Source organism: Rhopalosiphum padi, chromosome 4, assembly GCF_020882245.1.
Source record: "Rhopalosiphum padi isolate XX-2018 chromosome 4, ASM2088224v1, whole genome shotgun sequence".
Taxonomy (NCBI): domain Eukaryota; kingdom Metazoa; phylum Arthropoda; class Insecta; order Hemiptera; family Aphididae; genus Rhopalosiphum; species Rhopalosiphum padi.
Genome location: NC_083600.1, coordinates 14,584,204 through 14,605,405, shown reverse-complemented (window position 1 = coordinate 14,605,405; position 21,202 = coordinate 14,584,204). Strand labels below are relative to the sequence as shown.

At 26.3% G+C, this 21,202-nt stretch overlaps 1 protein-coding gene across 3 annotated transcripts in view; it reads left to right on the top strand.

Moving 5' to 3' along the window:
* Window positions 1–21,202, top strand: part of LOC132930525 (14 kDa phosphohistidine phosphatase) — a 155,395-nt gene that overhangs the window by 117,830 nt on the left and 16,363 nt on the right. For all 3 annotated transcript variants that reach the window (XM_060996452.1, XM_060996450.1, XM_060996451.1), the window contains exon 3: window positions 3,384–3,508. In XM_060996452.1, the coding sequence (XP_060852435.1) occupies window positions 3,384–3,508 (125 nt within the window). The remainder of the gene's footprint in view (window positions 1–3,383; window positions 3,509–21,202) is intronic.

The window sequence follows — 21,202 nt, the reverse complement described above, 5'->3', positions numbered from 1 at the left end:
TTTTTTAATTAATGGTATGTGATCCGTCAACATAAGTTGAGGCTATTGCGGCTCAATAATTGTAAATTTTATTTTATTTCAAATAACAAAAGTGATTGAACTTACGATTAAATCGAATATTATTATAATACAAATATTTCCTTTATTTTTAATAAATAAAATATATAATTTGCATAATAACTAAAAATACACTGTAATATAATAGTTTTTATATATATATATATTAACTGTAATCGAGTTAAGTATTTTAAATTAATTTAAAATTGATGAATTAAAAATTGTTCACACTATAAGTTTGTCTGAAACTACAATTTCATCTGTGTTATTTAAATTTTATTGTAAAAAAAACAAATATTTATATAAAAATTATTTATTCTACAATTTATCATACATTTTTAAAATAAATGATGACACATCGTTTCAAATACAAATCTTATTATTATAATGGCATGGGAATTGTTGTGTCGCCAATTTCAATCTGTAAACTTTTCGGGAAAAATGAGATTTTTTTGATGATTGTAAAGGCGTAAAGCCCTACTTTTAGAACAATATGAGGATTACAGTTTTATTCTCGAGATTCCTTTTAATGTTTTAAGTACTATGCAAAATATTCACAGGACGGGGAACTAAAAGAACCCGATAAGCTTTTTAATGAAACGGTGGTGCAGATCGATAAAACAAAGCCGAAAAACTACTGTCCATCAGTGAAATTAATTTAAACTTCTGTAATTTGCTAATAGTATATACCGTCATATACTCCAGATGATTTTCAAATAGGTACTTAGTTCTAAGACATTTTTCTAATTATAGCAATGACCCACGCCCGTTGTAGCTGATGCTTTGAATAATTCTATTGTTGTACAAGACTTGCCGATTCGAGATGAATGTTAGTAGTTTAAAAGCCGATCCAGAACTATAATAATTCTTGTGAGTCGGTATGCACCGTTTATTTAATTATTTTAAACCAAATAAATGTTTATAAACAAAACTCCATAACATTAGAATCGTAGTAATAACAATAATAACCACGAGTGTACGAGTAAGTACAACATATACGTAAGTATCATGTACACCTGGTGAAGAATATACTTATTAAAATTATAATATTCTTTCGACTTAGATATTTTGTGTGACCGTAACCGATATTATATGTACATCAATTTTTGTCTCCACGATAAGAAAATACATATAACGCTATCCAATAATGTTTATAGTTTGATCAAAAATAAATGATCACCTACCTATGAATATGGACATACACACGATGTCTACAATACGAACGTTTCCCGTACGCAAAACTGGGAAGAATATTAGAATTATAGTTAAAAATAAAATAAGTTGCACACGACACGATATGTACCTTTAGTTAATACGTGACACAAATATTCTATATGCATTATGCAAATATAATGTTTAGGGATTAAAATTTCGAAAAAAAAAAGGTTTTTCGAAAAAAATGTAAATCAGTAGTAAACGTAGTATGCTATTTAATATTTTCTCTGCTACACGGTAAAACCTTAAATCATATATATTATATAGGGTGATTCATCAAGTATGCTCATCTCCATTTTCCTTTAGTAATAAATTAATAAATAATTATGATTTTTGAATACACTTAAACACCATATTTTCAATTTTTCAGAATTTTTGTACTATATTTAAGAAGTGTCTTGGATTCCTAAATTGAACTCCGTCGGTCGGTTGATGTACCGCCCAACATCGCTCGGCACGTCACTGTACGCATTACGCTGCACCTTAAGTTTTACTCCGCGCCCTTGTCATGTCACTGTTTAAAGTAACGGTATCTGATCTTTAAACCAATGCATAAATAAGTCAAATGTGTCGATACAGTTTTCACATCGTTCGCGCGATGATTTTTACACTTTTAATTCTTAGCTCATTCGTACAATGCGCGGGCTGCAATGGAAACCGCGTACTCTGTATTATATCGCACTGAACCGCCATGATTCGGCCGGTATCTATTAAATGTACAACAAAACTAAGCTATAATATAATATTTTATATATATTAAAGGCCGTCGTTCGATTGACGGAAAACTGTGTACAATATAATGCTATATACTCGTAGTATTGTTTTATACCTACCTGTTATTATTTATATTCCATGTGTTTTACTGAAAATTGTCATATCATTTTCCGCACGAATGCCTATGATGAATAACTTTCGAGTTATATTGCATAGAACTGTTCATTGACAACAGTGATGCAACCAAGAGGAGTTGTCTTGAGTGTCTGGACACCCGTCTTGAACCGTAATTTTAAAAATAAGTATTAAATAGTTTTCATCTGAAATAGGAGGAACAACTGTATACGCTACTGGCGGACACCCCGCTTGAAAAAATACCGATTGCGCCACAGGTTAGCAATATCATATATGAGTGTAAATAAAATGAGCAAAAGTGAAAAGGAATAAGTATCAAATTTTAATTATCAATACAAAATATAATGTAAATTCTTCGGACTGAGTCGGACCATGTGGTTGAGTCGGTTGAGGTCTAAGATCGACAATTCAAGGACGGTCCCTCAATTATAATGACCCCAATAATAAGGGACTAAGTCCACGTACGTAAATAAATACGATATTATGATATCTCGTCCGATCGAGATTCTGTTGACATGAAAAATCTGTTTGATATTATAAATTGTCCTAGTTTAATTTCGTTTGTAATTATATTAATATACTACCTGTCCTTGTGCACTTTATTTCCCGTAAAATGCTTCAGCGTTAAATTTAGTTGCGTATGGATTTACCATGTCTTCGACTCAATTAAATTAAATCACAAATATATGTATTTCATCTATCTGCGTCTATGTGAGCGTTTGTTGATAAATTAATATAAGGCGTTCAAAGATAATTTAGCTATATATGATACAAATTTCAATCTATATTTCCGAAATATCAACTTGACATATATTTATTTAAATACTGATTTTTAATAATAATTTATAACTATTTATATATATACGTTGTGTGGTAGTCATGAGGCTATCTAATATTTTAATAACTATAGACCTTCACCGAAAAAAGAGGACTATTTAAAAAAATATATATATAAATCGGTTCAGTAATTTTATGTGGTTTATTGTAAAATGGTCCTTGTCTAAGGCAGTCGTGGAACCAAAATATATTTGGGGGGGGGGGGTGATTAAAACGGTCGTAGCCAAAACGCTAGCGGCAAGACAATGCATTTTATCGGCTGCCAAAAACAGACATCCTAGAAAATTCACCAAAGTCTATGAAACTATCGCTATCCCCTCCCTCCCCCCTTGGATCAGCGCCTGGTCCAAGGAAGCCTCATTATCACCACCAAAAACTTTTTTTGTATAAATAATATTTACAGTTTGTATTTTTATTTGTTTCAGCTGACGTATATGATAATTTCAAAAAATGTGTTAAACCAGATGAACTAAATGTCACGACCAGAATTCTAGGCGGTGGTTGGTTGGAACATGGTGACAAATCCATTCTCGTTGAAGGCGCATCTGTTGTAAGTAAAATTTAACTAAAAATTATTTAAAATATGTATATATCCATTATATTTATCGACTGTTGTTGTATATTATATTTAAAAATTATTTATAAACATACTTCTTAGGCTAGATATACCAAATAGTTCGCAATAGTTATTACATCTTTGATTGTTGTAATAAAGTCTTAAAGATTGACAAGCCTGTGTTAAATATTACTTCACACAATACTAACAATCCAGTATTTTAACATCAAGATTACATTTAAGCTCAATTTTAATTTTAAAAAAAAAATGTAAAATATACTTAATTATATTTTAAAATTGCAAAAAACAGATTTTGTATAGCTGAATCGTTAAAGAAAAAAATTAAATTAGCATTTTTGGTGATTCATTCCACATATATTGATTATCATCTAATAAATATAATTGAAAATGTAAAAATTATATAACATGATACAAAAATAAGTATAATTTTTAATATTTTTATCGTTCTCAAGCCCATTATACTAAAACGCGTACACAACGTAAACGATCTAATTTTACACTGTATCAAATTGAAAATATTTTGCTTAAGTAATAGCAAATTGATGAGCATGGAAACCGTAGGTACAATTATTCATAATAGTACTTCTGACTTCGATCACTTAATGAAAAACGCATAAAAATATAGTATAATAGTTTCTGGTTAACTACGTCCCACTGGGTAAAAGTTGGAAAATTATTCACAGGATTATTATTTTAAATATTTTACATCATTACTTTTAGTCACGAGCATTGATAGAAACATAAAATATGTTGTGCCAATTTTATTTTATTAAGCTAATATTGGACTTTATGATCGACCTCGTAAATCTTTTTACATAAATAATATAATATATTATAATAATATTGTTGTAGAAATTTAACAAAATAAAAAAAAAAAACAAAAATTTATATAAATAGTCTTATTATTAAAGTTTTTATCCGTTTAATAGTTGTCTAAATTATAAAATATCTCAACTGCATTAGCAAGCCTGTGGCTTGTGGGTATTATTCATTAAATAAACAATTCTAATTTCAACCGAGGTCACTAAAAAAAGTCTGTTCCCTAATTGATAACACTAATTTAACATACTATCAGTTTTAACCGTTAATAAAAATTAACAAACTTAGTTTTTAAAACTTTTGTCGTAACTAATAAATCTTAACTAAGTAAACCTAAACAAAGTTATCAACTTATTAAAACCCAATCCGATTGAATATTATTTTATCTAAATTTAATGCCAAACAGAAAATAAAAATGTTTTGTATTATGCGTGTGTAATACGAATTACAAATTCATAAATTATTAATGGATTAAATATTTTAACTTTTAAGAAACCCAGTTGTTATCTTTTGTAAAAAAAACGTTTTATGTATATTATATGAATGGGCTTTCGGTAAAAATATTTATTTATTCTTCATAAAAATGCAATCATAAATTTAAATTTAAAATTGATATTCTTTTAAATCACTTTTAAGTTTCGTGTTCTTAATATTTATAGTATATTTAGTCGATTTAAATATAAAATTATAAATTATTTAAGTCCATCGTGATCAAAATTTAAATTATGTTTGATTTTTAATTAGCAAAAATATTAATAATGCTACCATTATAAATTATTCCAAAAATTCTCACAATTTGTGATCTATTATGTAGGATATACCTCTAACTTTTTTTTCTTCTTCTGCCAAAATCTGTTAAGTTTTTGTTTTTTTTTTGTGAATTTTTCATAATTTATGTTTTGTATAAGTGCTTTGAATATTGTAAGAAAAATCCATCACCATTTTAATGTATATTCTATAACAGTCCGGTTTTTCTTTTTGCGATAGTTTTGCTTTGCACCAGAAAGCTAATGAAAAAATCATAAAATGTTTCTTTTTAATTACTAAAATATTAAAAAAATATTTAATCGATAAAAATAATGAAATTTTTAAGCCACGGCCACTCTAGCTGCAAAAATATGATAACGGACACGGTCCAATGAAAATAACCAATAAAATCATCATTCTTAAGTCTTAGAGTTCTAAAATAAAAATAAAAAAACAGGGTACTCATCGTATAGGAGGACCGATTCTTAACAATTGTGTGCGCGTGTAAAAATATAATTATTGATAAACGATACGAGGTCGGTGGGACTTATGTTTTTGCCGTCATTGTATTCTCACCGGGACACCATCCATCAATCATTTCATTGTCTACACAATCGTTATGCAACATCATAATATGTTTGAGTACTATACGAGGAACGGCGATAGTCTTAGTACATAAATGCATAAAAAGTACACGCAAACAAATAATTATAATAATTGAAACCGAAAATGTGATTTTTTTTTTCATCGATTATTTACGTTATTATTTTAATCAGTTGTATGACGTTATACGATTTCGAGTGTTTTTTAAATAGGTACAATAGAGTACAACTGAAACTTTGAAACACAATATTATTATTAAAGTATTAATTATGATTGTATTTTATATCCTTTTATAATAAATATTAATTACCAGTTTAAGATTTTATTTATAATAAAAAAATGCATGTCTGATCATAAAAAAAAATTTTAAGTTTTATCAAATGTCAATATATAATATATATATATATAAGTATATTATTTATATAAGTAAATTCTCAAAAATTAAAAATCACAGTAAATAAATCTAAATTTGTAAACTAGGCATTTACATGTTTATAAAAATAATGTTTTTTCCGATTTCTAAACGATCAAGTTTTGAATTTTGTTACCTAACAATGAGGTTCATCGTTGTTTCGTAATTCTACTTGTATTAAGTCTCGAAATACTTAAAGGTCATAAACATAAGTTACGTGTACTTTATTCTGTAACGCAGTCTGGTGTTATCGACCGCCCGTGTGAATGCAACACTGTCGAAAAGGTCGTCACAGACTCATCATACTTTACCGCAATGAAATACCAATTGATATGATAGAACTATTTTATGCGGATAACTAACTCATCGTGGTATTTTAATACACTATTGATTAAATCACAAAACTTAATTAACCGAATAGGTTTATATAAACAAACTAATGGTTAATTGCATTTATATCATTTGGCAATTATTATCGTTATTTATGCGAATTATGTGATCGACGTGATCAACATTTTCTAGTCATTAGCCTGTTAAATAATGTGTGTAATCTAATAGTTAATCTTATATTAATGTTAATTTTTCTAGTGGAAAACGTCTTTGATTTATTTGAACTTATTTTTCAGTACAATACATAATCCTATTATTTATAAATTAAAACCTTCGGAAAAAAGAATTGGATGGTTTTGATTAAGGCTTATATAATGTTCAAAACAACAATAATTTATGTATACGATGATGAATTATCATCGGCCTTTCAATAAGAATTATTTATCCATCTAATATATTTCCAATTCATTTAATTTATAATATTTAATAATTGATATATTAAATATAAACTTATTCGTTAGTTTTATTAATTAATTACAAATAACTACTTATTATAGCAGAATAATAGTTTTAAAAATGTTTTAAATGCATACACAAAGCAGAAAAATACAACAATAACCCTCTAGCACATTTATTCAGTCTGCTGCTATCTAATAATTATTTCTAATGTTATTTTTTATTTAGGTAACGGTTTTCTCTATAGTCATTTAAAATACATGTATAAAAACTTTAAAATTTTGTTTCGAATTTCTATATAGTCTAGTATTATGAATGGTTGTATAAATCATTTAAAAATGTGGTTGTGCTAACATTTCAAGTTTTTTACCCCTGAAATACATCATAAAACGGATTTTCTAATATTATATCGCATACATGTATTTTTGTAATATCATAAAACGTAGTCATTCTTATTATATTTTCAAAAGTTTAACCCACAAAACACCCTTAAAAGTTTGTTTTAGATTATTGTGTCTTATTGCATTTAAATTCCATAAATCATTCTCTGTTTGGCCTATTCATATGAGACAATTTATATCAAATGAAATTCTGATCATACTGAATATATATAATATCAAATATGAATAGTTATAAAATGTTAAGTCGGATTGTTCGTCAAGTAGACACATAAGAATATCGCTGCACATAACCATAGTTATGTTTAATATTAATAAATTAGTGTATACCTACTCTCGGCAATTAAGAATCCTAATTTCTACAATAATTGTCCATAATAGATATAGATATAAATCTGGTTTAGATTTATACCTGTCATTTAGAGTTTTCGTGGTTATTCGTAGGACGTATAGGTATCGAATTGATATACAAGAGAAACTATCGACAGGGCCCGAATCAAGGAGGTAACTAATATAAGCGTAACTTCACTGCACCGAACTTTAACGCTATATTTAACATAGAAATTCGATAGAGTATTCAAAAGTAAACGGGAGAAAACTGGCGCCACATTGTATGCTGTATACATCGAACGCTATCATAAAAATAATATAATACACCGTGTACTGTGTATATTATAATATTAGTAAGATGACGATAAAGTTTCAAAATTAAACTTTCGCGGACGAATTCTACAAAATTGTTTTAATTAGCTATTATAAAAATACACATTATCGAATCGTACTATAATCTCATAGATGATAGGTCGTATACATTTTACCTACAACCCCCCCCCCCCCCCGTTGAGTATCGTGTCAGAAGAGCCTCAAATTAACTATAAATTGGTTATGGTTACCTTGTTGTCGATGCTTGCGATATGCTGTTATCTTGTCAATTTATTTAAATTGTTGAAAGTTAAAACCACGATAGTACAATATTTAATTAAATATACATACATTTAAACAGTAGAATTCACAATGATTTATGATTTACAATAATACAATACATTATTAGATATTAAGTAACTTAAATAAATTAAAAGTTGATTAAAATATAAGTTGCATAAAACATTATTAGTTAATTTTGAATGAAGAAAGTAAATCTTATGGTTTACTTACTTTCATATTTAGAATTTATATTCGGCATCAAAATGCCTAGAACATACACATTGCCTTTTATTGACATTAGTAATTATTAACGCCTGCACCCAGACACCTCGCCTGATAATCTTAAGGAAATCTATATTAATAAAATAAAAGTGATTGAAAAAATATAAATACAAAAACAAATTATATTTATATAATTTTATTCAACTATGCTTACAAATTGAACGATAACAAATTTTTAAAAATGTAAGGTACGTAACAACAATTTAAAAAAATTATATTCAAAATATCTCAATTAAAAAAACCCACGAAATTGAATGATTGATAAACGTCATTATAAACGATAACCACATTGGACCATCATACTGCTACTCTAGTTACTTTGGGGCTTTTTATGAGTAGATACTACAATATTATTTGTTGAATATCCTATCATCTATAGATCTATGATTCTAATACAAAAAGTGTGCTATTTCGGTTATAAGCGGAATAATACTTTCTGTTATTTATTATTATACGGAGTCGTTTAAGGTTTTAAAATAAAGGTAAAAGTGTACGCATATTTTGTATTGGTGGCATTAGCGTTGGAATTTATGCAAGAATTATTATATGAAAATTAAATTCGATTTAAATAATATAATATACATTCGTAGTAAGGACATACGTTTTCCCAGCCAACCACCGTCACAAATTTGTATTTATGAATAGTATTAGTGCATAATTGGTTTGAATTTGTTTGACATCGGTTTAACTGGAAAATCGATTTTCTATGGCATTCATTAATATAAATTAAAACTGTTCTCATATTTATTTTAGTTATATCGATGTATAAAATAAATATGTTCTGAGAATTTTTGTTAAAAAATATATCATAAAAGTTGTATAACTAAATTTTATTATTTCATACCATAATTACATACCACATGTTTGAACTAAAATAATCGAATCAATAATGCAAAACATAATCATACTAGGAAACAGACTTGGTTAGTATTCCGAATAACATATTCAGTCATTTATAATATTAATATCAAAATATGTTTTATTTTAATATTATTATAATTATTATTATTATTAAATTGTAAATCATAAATTATCACAGTTATAATATATTTTAACATTAGCTAAAATACGTATTATTTGTTTAGAATATTTTTATTTACAATATTTTTCGTAATATTTTACCCAAGTATACTGGTACTGTAAAAATGAAAACTTCTATTTATGATTGTCAATTATAAATTACTGTTAGTACAACTGTACGAGGTATATCTACATATTAATATTTTATAATGTATTAATACCAATCATTATAAGTACCTTAAACATTTGGCGAATACAGTTTAACAAAATATTAACCCTTTTAAAATTGTAATATGTATAAAATGTATAATATATTCTCATACAAATTTTCATAATATGTATTATATATTATACTAAAAACAATTTCACTTCTATATTAAATTTATACATAAAAAAAATTGAAAAACACCCTCATATAACGTGAAAACATTTCTTCAATATCTCACATGGACAATCAATTTTCCGGTCGAACCGATGTCAAACAAATTCTGAATAGGGTCAAAAAAATTCAAACAAATTACGTAGTAGTTATTTGCAACAAAAAAAACCTTATGCTGTATATTTCAAATTCCTCCGTAAAAATTTTCCGGAACAATTTATTCACATTAAATTGTATTAAATTAATTATTTTTTTAAACAGAATAGGAGCGCGTCAATGGACAACTTTAACCATCACTAAAATGTAAAAAAAAAATTCCAACTATCATTTACGCATATTATACTACATTGTATAGATTGTGCTACACAAATTAACAATGATTGTATATATAAATATATACGTATTTATGTTTACCTCATACCCGCAATAATATACTACTAATTAGTAATTACCATCGTTTTGAAAATAAAATTCAATTTAACTCTTTACTGGCAATTTAAAATTATAAGGACAACATGTATATTGTTTATAGTAACCATATTCGAGCTTTTCAAATATTATATTGATGTGTTTTCTGCTTCAATATTAAAATAAATTATCCCTCGCTAAAAAGATCGAAACCAGACGAGTGCTCTCTATATCCAGTCACTGCAGCAGTTTCATGTAGCTTGTTTTGTATTATCTATCTACAAAAGAACAGAGTGTATTATTATGATACGAGATTGTTTAATCGCATTTTGGCGAATTCATATAAAAGCTCTTTTAACAAACAAAAAGCTTTGCTCCTATAAGTTTATTAAAAATTCCACCCCACAAATATGCATATATTTCCACAGCATATTATATGTCTGGCATTTGTGTATTTTTTATTCCACCATTACATTTACGTTACTTTTTTTCAACAAAATGAAAATGTGCAATTGTGTTTATCTGTATTACATTTTTGACACGGCGTATGCGTATTTACCGTATATAATATATGTCTGTTTATATGAAATTTTCACGTGAAAACAGGATATCATATTATTATCCTAGAAAAATTTGGTTAAAACAAAAACGTATTCAAAGAAAAATATCATAATACTCGCTTACCGATCGTGTTGAATAATAAAAATTTGCTTATACCTAACATACCAATAAACATATACGGATATATTATGTAGTCGCACGTCACACGAATTATTATGATCATGATAATATGTAATTGTGTTTATTGCGCTCGTATTGTTTATATGGTTTGTTTTATTCTGTTCTCGTCAAATCTATTCCGCCGGGAGCATAACATATACCCACCCACCTGCTTGTCAGTAGAAGTACTTGTGTTAATATGTATCGGATGGCTATTAATTGTGTCACTAGTATGTTGTATCGTCAGACACGTAAAAACTGGTCGGGTTTCATCGCGTCGAACGAGACGAGAATTGTTTACGATCGCTGTCACTGTCACAATGTTCTTCGGTGGATTTGTATCGTAAATGTAATATAAAAATGTATTTATATCTTTATGGATGTATGCGTGTGTGTACTTTAACACGGAACGCGGTCACCACGTCCCTGGTCGATTTTTGTTGATTTTCAGTGTTTGAAATAAAAATATGGGTTATATTTATACAGTAAAAAAAACATAAAAAATTGCCAATAACAAAAAATAGTAACAAATTGACTAGTCCAATGAATAATGTTAAAAGAATCGCCCTGTGTATAATAGTATACATAGTTAGTGTATATATATATTACAACAAGCGAAACGACCGTAATATCCGATATATGCGCTTAAGTACACGTGATTTCTGTATATGATAAACGAACATTATACAATCTCGGTCACTATACTGTACTGCAAATTTTTACGGACATCTCTCGTTGTGATCGTAAAATGTATACTATAGAATGTAATAAGCTGAACTACTTGGTAAATGGAACACTCCACAAACGATGTAATAATTCGAGTTGATCTATAACTATACATACTCAACGTTATGATTTATGTTTTCTTTTGAAAAAAATACACAATATACAAAATTTAACCTTCCAAAACGTCTTACATATTTTCCACAAACTATTAATGTAAAATGTTGTCTTGTCTGTACTCGTAACGCGCGTAATTTATAGACAAACAAAATTACAGTCTTCCGCAAAAATCATTTCCGTTTGGCATGCAATTTAATTTAATCGCGCGTGTTACTATGTTTGAATTGATTCACTATTAACTTGATTGAAAACTATGATTGATACATACACATATATACAGAGCGATTCTTTTATCAAACAACATTCATTAATTCGTAATCTTTTAATATTATAGAAAAAAAAATGTTTTCATAATTTCTAGTTAAAATAAAAAACATTTTTTAAATTTTTTACATATTTTAATGGTAATATTTATTTTTAATTTCATATTCTGAAGCAAAATATCGATACATACAAATTTTAATTCGGAAGAGTAATTTATAGGTTAAATATTTAAAGTTTTGATGCGTGGAATGGTGATGAGGTACAGAGATATGCCGCTAAATTTTGTTCAACTACTCTACGCTTACCTGAACTTTAAATATTTTTAACTACTCGTCCAAATTTCGATTTTTATACAGTTTGTAACTCGTCTATTTGACAAATGCAATAATTTCAAATAAACGAGTAACACCCTGTAAATTATAATATTCTAAATATTATAACTATTAAAAACAATATTTTGCTTTAGAAGACGAATTTTAAAAAAACGTATCCTATCATTCAAAAAAGTAAAAAAATGTGGTTTTATTTCAACTGAAAATTTGTTATAAAATGTTTTCAAAAACGTTAATAGCTTAAAATAATGAGTATTGTCTAATTAAAGAATCATTCAGTATATCTACATTGCTACGTTAACTGAAGAATTTCAATAAAATTATATTATATATTGTTGTATATAAGTGGAAACCGCTCGACATTTCGAACAATTTCTTTTAAATATATTTCACTGAAAAAAAATCATCTTTTTTGATTTTGTTACTTGATGAAAAGTCGGCTCTTATGTATTCTGAAAAATAATTACTCGTTAAAGTATGTAGCCTTCAAAGAATTTCATAATAAATTAGTGTAATTTGTATAAGTATATAAAAGCTCTTTATCATATAAACAAATTAAAAATATTTCAACGGGGTGGAAAAAAGTTGCTTTTACTAAAAACTGAGCAAGAATATTGCATTATAAAATCTCGAGTTTTTAATTTTTAGTATTCAAATAACTATTAATTACGTATCTCTCATTAAAATTAATGTCGAGCGGCACTAGTGCAAAAATAAAACATAAGTCAAAAAAATTCCAACAGTTAAATGTAAATTGAAGACAAGAATAAAGTCTTGTGTGAAATAAAAAGTCTTATATTTTAGTTATTTAACTGTGCTCTGCCTATTTTGCCCAACTAAATAAATTATTTTATAAATTGATGCATTTTCGTAGTATTATATTCATCAATACAATTTTTTGTATTACATCAAGAGAAATAAAAAATCATTACACTCTTGTCTTCTAACGTATTATCAGCTATATTAAATTATAATTTGAAACTATACATTTATTGTAATATAACCAAACTTACACAGTCATCCCGTGAAAATGAATAACCAGAATACCTACTATAATATTAGTATATTGTTAACTTAAAACTTAATAATTAAACATACGATATTATGCAGATTACAATATAGAGTCACGATTTTACTTACATTATGATATGTTGATACAAAATGTACAATGCATTATCTTGTGCAACAATAAGTTAGTTATACGTAATGAATATATATATTTTTTTTCGTCTCCAAATCGCCTATTATGATGAATACAATTTTGTTTAATAAATGGAAATTTTGTAAGTAAAATAGTTAAATATATTAAATTAAGCTCATAAGAAAGTCCAACAAAATATTTTATCGTTTAGGCAGTATCTACACAATTCAACAGTCTTCAAATGTATTACTGTAATACTGTACTTACAAAAGGATAAAAACAATTTTTTTTATGTATAATTACATTATTTACTTATTATAAACTGTTTAGGTATTTTTATATTAGGTTTGCGATACTACTCGCGATTACGTAAAATATGCAAGTCATTAATTAGTTTTTGTGAAATTATTAACATTAATAAATTGTTGATTAAATTAATTTAGTGAAATTATGAGAATATGTTTTCATTAAATTTCTATGTTAAATTCAATTATGAGTTGTATTTCATCGCGTACAATGTGCTGATGTACATATTATATTGTGTACTTTGTGGTATTGAAGTTAACAAAATTAAAGTGCTCTAAAATTTACAAAACTAATTGAGTACACATAACTTAGTTATTTTAGTTATTCTATCAGTGCTCACCTGTATGGTGAATTAAAAAAAGAATTTTTTTTTTTTAATTTACAAAAAATTTAACATATTTAATGGTGTAACTTATTTTCTTTGTTTATAGTACGTAAATAAAATGTAATAACATAAATAACATAATATTTGAATTTATTAAAAACTATGAATATTAAAATAATATGCGATGTTTATTCATTTTTTGAAAAAAGAAATAAAATATTGTGCATATACTTACACTTAGCATATATTAGTAGTATTTTTCAATTGTTTACGTTTAACTTTTTCATAACTCTATAACCGGTTTTAAATTATAATATATAAATAATCAAAACTGCTAACGTAAGAATATGTTTTACAGAAAAAATTCAAGTAAAAACGGGAAGAACTTAAACTATGCACATAAAAGAATAAAGTATCACGGGATGGTTTACATAGATTATCATATGAACATAGGCATACATGATTTTAAAAATAAACATGTATTAAAATACGTTATCTGTTATAAACAAATATATATATATATACATTATATATTATTTTATTTCAAAATATTATTTTTTAATTTCAGTAACTCTAACTTTTAATGGATTAAACATTTGAATAATAAAGTATATATTATATTATACTTAATATCACTTAAATTGAAACTACATAAGCTAAATTGTTTATTTAATATTCTATAATATGATATTTTATTATGTATTAAAATTAAGAGAATGTAATGGTTTGGGCGTGTATGAAGGCAATGATATCATAAGAAAAGTACTAACAGAAACCATACATAAGTAAACAACAATCGGTAGACTACGAACATCTCGTTTCTATTTCGGAAAAATACGATAAAGATATCAAAATGTCGAGAAGAAATGTGTCAGTTGACCTGCTATAGAATAGGGAAAGATGATGAAAATTGTTTGTGGCAGCTCAGGTCCTACATGGATCGTTAAGCAATATATTATACATTCACATAATATACAAAGAAATATAATTTGCGGGGAACTTCTTTATAAGCTAATTAATTTACACACGTTTGAGTCGTAGAACTGTTTAAATGTTTAAAACATATATGTTATTAAAATTGTCATTTCCAGTTACTCGTTTAATTAGAAATATACAAATGAGTTATATAAGCATACGGTGTAAACTAATTAATTTTAAAGTATTAAATTTAAAAATCGCTAAAAGTATTTACCATAAATTTGAAGTTCCTTTGAACTAATTTAATTATTAATATTATTTGTGTATTGTGTTTACTACATAAAATTGAAAACTAAAATAACCATACATCAATACCATTATACCTTTAGTACATAACGCAGGCAATATTTTAATATATACGTATATAATATGATCGTTAAATAATCAATAGGTATTTTCTCATTTGAATATCTAATGTTAACTCGTTCAGTAATTATACGATCGCAATAATACATTCGAATGACCGGTTGACTCTTCGTCTTTTTTTTTTACATAGAATTTAATAAAGGTAACCCGGAAAAAGCCATACATATTTATGGTGCAGTAACACAGCGTATAATTAGTATTTTTTTTGTACAAAGGTTGTGGTGCAGAGTAAACCGTTTTAGTAATCATTTGGATACCTATGCAAATACGTTGAAAAGCAATACATACCGAACCTGTTGTTGTTTGGGGGAGAGCTTTATGCAACTATCGTACTGCAAATACATTATAATATAGTCCTGGGGTCACCAACTGGTGGACCGTGAACACTTATTTTACGGACCCTTATCCGCTGAGTAGATTTTAAAATTTTTATAATGTAAATAAATAAAAACGACAAATGTGTCATATAAAATTTATATTACGACAAAAAAATTGTTTATGTAATAGAAAATAATCTGTATTTCTATAATCACTAACTATTAGGTACCGCGGCCAGTTTTGTGGGTTTCAAAACGGACCTCCATAGACATTAGTTGGTGACCCCTGATATACTCTATAATCTATACGTACAAAATAATATTTATGTATATAAAAATAAAATAGGTAAATGAAAATAAAACGCGCAGTAAAAAAAAGTAGAGCTTGCAGTGTATACACCTCGAATGTATCTGCAGTTCTTGTAGGATCTTTAATTGTTGAAAATGTTTGTACTATAATTAGTTATATTGTAATAGGCTCGTCCAAATCGATACGATTAATATTGCCCTAAACTGATAACCCATAGAAAATGTGCCAAGCACTATATTAATTAGAATTCTTCTAATAAAATAGGGTTTTTTTCGTTACTTTTATTCAACGTTTGCAGAAAATCATTTTATTAAACCCGATAACATTTTTTTTACGTTATTATTATAGACATTTTTATAGCATTAAATATGATGTTTAACGATTTAATTATTAATAAAATTAAAATTAACATAAAATTACATGCATAATAAATGTAACAAATTATATTCTATGTTACATTAAACTCGTTACGTTTGTTGAACAAAAATATTATACACATATTATATGGTGACAATATAAGTCCCGAAATCTAGGTCGATAATATTTTTATAATAGCCAACAAACAATATGGTGATATTACAAAACTTATTCTAAGCGGGAACAGTAAGAGTTTCCTGTACAAAGTTTTCGAACAGTATAGAATATTATATAGTACCGGTCGTAGTTAACTCGTTGATTGAATGTAATTCTCGTTTTTGAAAACACTATCTCTTGATACGATACTTGCTTTAAAATATAATAAAAATGAATTCGTATTAACGAGACAATTTAATATTAACTACAATTATTTGAGTAGAACGTGCACCATCAAGTCATCTTTAATTTATCAATGTCGCAAATTTATATTATAAAAAAATATTTATTTATAAAAAGGATATTATTTCAACTTGGTTATGTTATATTATATTTATGTTTTTTAATTGTTTAGGAAGTCGCTTGTTCAATTTTAACGAGAAGGGGTATTTAGGAAAGTAATAAAATAAAAAATAAATGTTTGGCTGATTATAGTATTACAGTAATTTTTCATATTGTACGAAAGCGATTTCTTACAGGAGGAGTAGACATTTTAAGATAGTTGTGAAGAGTGAGGTTAACCATGTAGGTACTATATAGCATCTAGATATTAATGGATTATTAATAATTTATGTTTTAAGTTTGTATTCAATTGGAACAGTACATTGTGATTCGTCAATACACTACGTATATTCTATAATTCTATATCTATTATTAACTTTAAAAGCTAATAGAGTATATAAGAGACAATTATATCTATATACATTTTTTATAAGCACAAACTTTTACAAAACTTTTTTATTTTAGTGTAATTACACTTTTTTTTATATGCCCTTTTATCTAAAAAATAAAATATAGATAAAAGCTAAAAAAATCTAGTTTGATGTACACTTTTTAAAGTTCAAACTATGAAAAAAAAAATTGACTGAAAAAATAACGTTGAATGTTAAATTAATTTGCTTGTGCCCAATGTGTCCATTACTGTATAGGTACAATAATTAATAGTATTATGTACTATTCGTGTGATGTAATTTTGTGTAGCTGAAAGTTGCGTCATGATCTGCTAGGAAAACCACTAAAGATGATGAGGTTTTGAGATAAAACTCGCACGTTTTAATATCGACTAAATCCCGGAAACACAATGAAACCTTTTACAAATACATGTACATATTATTATTATTATAAACCCTCCAAATGTGTTTACAGACAGATAAACCCGCCGAAGCGCTTAAAAATTTTTACGGCCTAAACGTTATTACGTACAATCCTGATCCGGTCGAAAAATCATTTAAATAGTATCCATCGGAATTTGCTCTGTGTGCATATAGGATATATTTTAATAATATGAAAATGTATACAATGTATTTTTAAATCACCATAGAATGAAAAATTCATAATTTTCAATATTAAACCTAAAACCTCGTAAAGTACGTCATTTACAATTCACAACAGTAATTCGCTCCATTTTATGGAAATTAACGTCAGTTTTTTTCGAATGTGTTGCAAGCTATAATTATTAATTCCAAAAATTTAACATTATTGCCCATTATTTTATTATATCAAAATGAAAATATATCGTTTTTTAAATGGTATTTATTTTTATTAATTAAAAATGTTGAAAACACAGTTCATCGAAGAATATTTTTCGAATTTTTATTTATATTTAAATACTTTGACTGTATTGAAAATATATTAAAACACTATCTTACATAGAGCTGACATGAACGAAAAGAATGCACTGCAATCAATCTGTTCAATCATGTTTACACACATCGAGTTTTATAGACGGCGTATCATATAGGCAAAAGAGGTACATCAGTATGTTAAAGAATATAATAATTTAAAAATATGTAATGACATGAGTAATACGTATGCTCTTAGTTGATTAATTTTTTTTCGTTATAACATGTCCGTGACTTTGTTCGAAGTTTTTCCATTACCTGCACTTGTTTAATAAAAATGGCCATTAGAAAGAGTGATGTCAGATCTTGCTAGCCTTTCAAAGGTCCATGGCCTCAATTCACATACTTGAAAATCAACGACTGATCAACTGAACTATTTCTCTTGCTGAAGTTGTTTGTCACCTTTTTTTTTATTAATTTTGTTTCAACTTTTGGTTTTCTCGTTAGTTGAAACTACCAACGATCAAATTACAAGTATTAAAACATTTTAAAGTATTACTAATCTTAGCAGCGTGTGGTTTGTTTAAAATATATTAATAATAGTGTAAAAAATTGAAAATTGAATAAAAATGTTAATAAATTTGGCTTACTTACACAACTATAACTAATATAATATAACTACAATATATTTTCCATATTAAAAAAAAACAAGTTAGAAAAATATATAATGACGTAGGGAAATATAGTAGACGCCTTATTATTTATTATGGATTATTCGCAGCAACACGATTACGTTATGCTATTATTGAAGATAACAGTTTTGAAAATGGAATATTTTTTAATACCTTTATCATAAACCAATTAAAATCAGTAATTACTACGTCATAATAATTAATCTAAAAAGGGAGATTTTTTTTTGCACAGGCTTTAAACATATTTTTCTCACTTTTGAACATCAGCAAAATGAAGTATATATATATAACAGCGTAACACTAACGTATTCACAAATTGTTGTAGAACAGTTAGTGCAACTGTATAATGTTTAAAATAATTTTTTTAAAAAAAGGGATAGAAGAAAAAAAAAGATGAGCATAAAGAAATATATTTTATTGCTTTATTATACACAGTCTTAATTTGAAATTTAATATCTATAGAATCTTAAGCATACTACTTCACGTATTTTGGTATTTATCGGGGCCAACGATTGACATTCACCATTAATCAATGGATTTACCAAATATACTCAAAATCCTTTGCCTAAAATTGAATCTATTTATATTTAGAGATATAAAATAAATAAATCTTTTTTTGCTTTTTAAAATTATACGATATAATTTTATGATTTCTATACTATTAGTAAAATAGTTTTAACATTTTTAACTCTTTCTTGTTTCATTTACCTCCATAATGAATAATTTAATATTAAAATGTGTTATACATTTTTTTAGATTATGTAGTATTGGCATTACAAACTTTTTAATTTAAATTTCTTATTAAATTCAAAAATATATTGAATTCTTCAAAAAATTATGGATTGTTTGAAAAAAATAATATAATATATTATAATATAATATACCTTTATTGAACATTTTTACGTTCAATTATTTTACGTAATTCGTTTATACATTTTGTTTTTATATTATTTTTAATTAATTTTTTTTCCACTTTTTCTCATATTTTCTTATCTTTTCTTTTTTATTTGTTATTGAAGTTATTATTTATCTAAAATAAAAAACCTTTACGTAAACCGGTAATTAAAACCACGACCTTAAATTTTTTTTTAAATTACATGACTTAAAAAAAAATATTCATATAACTTTAAAATTGAATATTCATAAGATACAAATATTTAGAGTTTCGTGATTGAGTATTCAAGTGGAAGTATTTGATACATAAACTTTACAATCAGCAGGTTACCATATATTAGGTATTACATTAGGCCGTGCACCATGATACCTCTGTCGATTAATATAAAACAATCGATAATGGTTTATTCCTATGGGAATTCTTTAATCCACGTAGTAATAAAGTCACTGCAATGTATTAACGCTTCAATTAATTATAATTTCCTGATCAAATATTCGCAATCAGCAGTGTTCAGACCGAAATATGACCCCTCTAATCACTAAATCAACTCGATTAATGATAATATACGTTTATAATATTAAAAAGAAAAAACTAATCCCGTCGAAACGAATCAATAAAAGAATTTAACCATGGTATCGTGTTGGTCAATACTAAATAATAAATAAAAAAAAACTTATTCTCTATGAAAAACACATCGATTGGTGGGACTACAGTATAGTTTGATTACGTTTTCAGAAATGAAGAATAATATCAGCGCTCCATTTAAAAGGATTAATCGCGTAGACTACATGAAAACAAATCGTTAATCGTATATAATAATTATTAACTTTGGCAATACTCCAACATAAATCCTAAACGCAGTAAAATACTTTAAGTATAGATATATATAGGTATATATCTAGCGTACAAACAATAATTATCGTACACGAAAACAAAGTTCAATAGTTGTAGTTATAAATTTGAAAATAATGTACGAATTTTAACTTTTCAAATTATGGCCGTTTAGCGCATAATTTAATCTGTCGGTTTAACACAATAATATTATTGATTTCCGTCTTTCATGAAAAATGAAAACTTTTGTTTAATTGTATTACAGGTATAAAATAATATGTAAATAACTACGATATTTTTAATTTACCGAATTATAGACACAATATCAGCTACAATTTTAGTTAGTAAATATAATATTTGCAGTGAATTAATAAAATATAACAAATAATAATTTATGTTTTTCAAACATATATATGTCGTATTATATTTTCTCT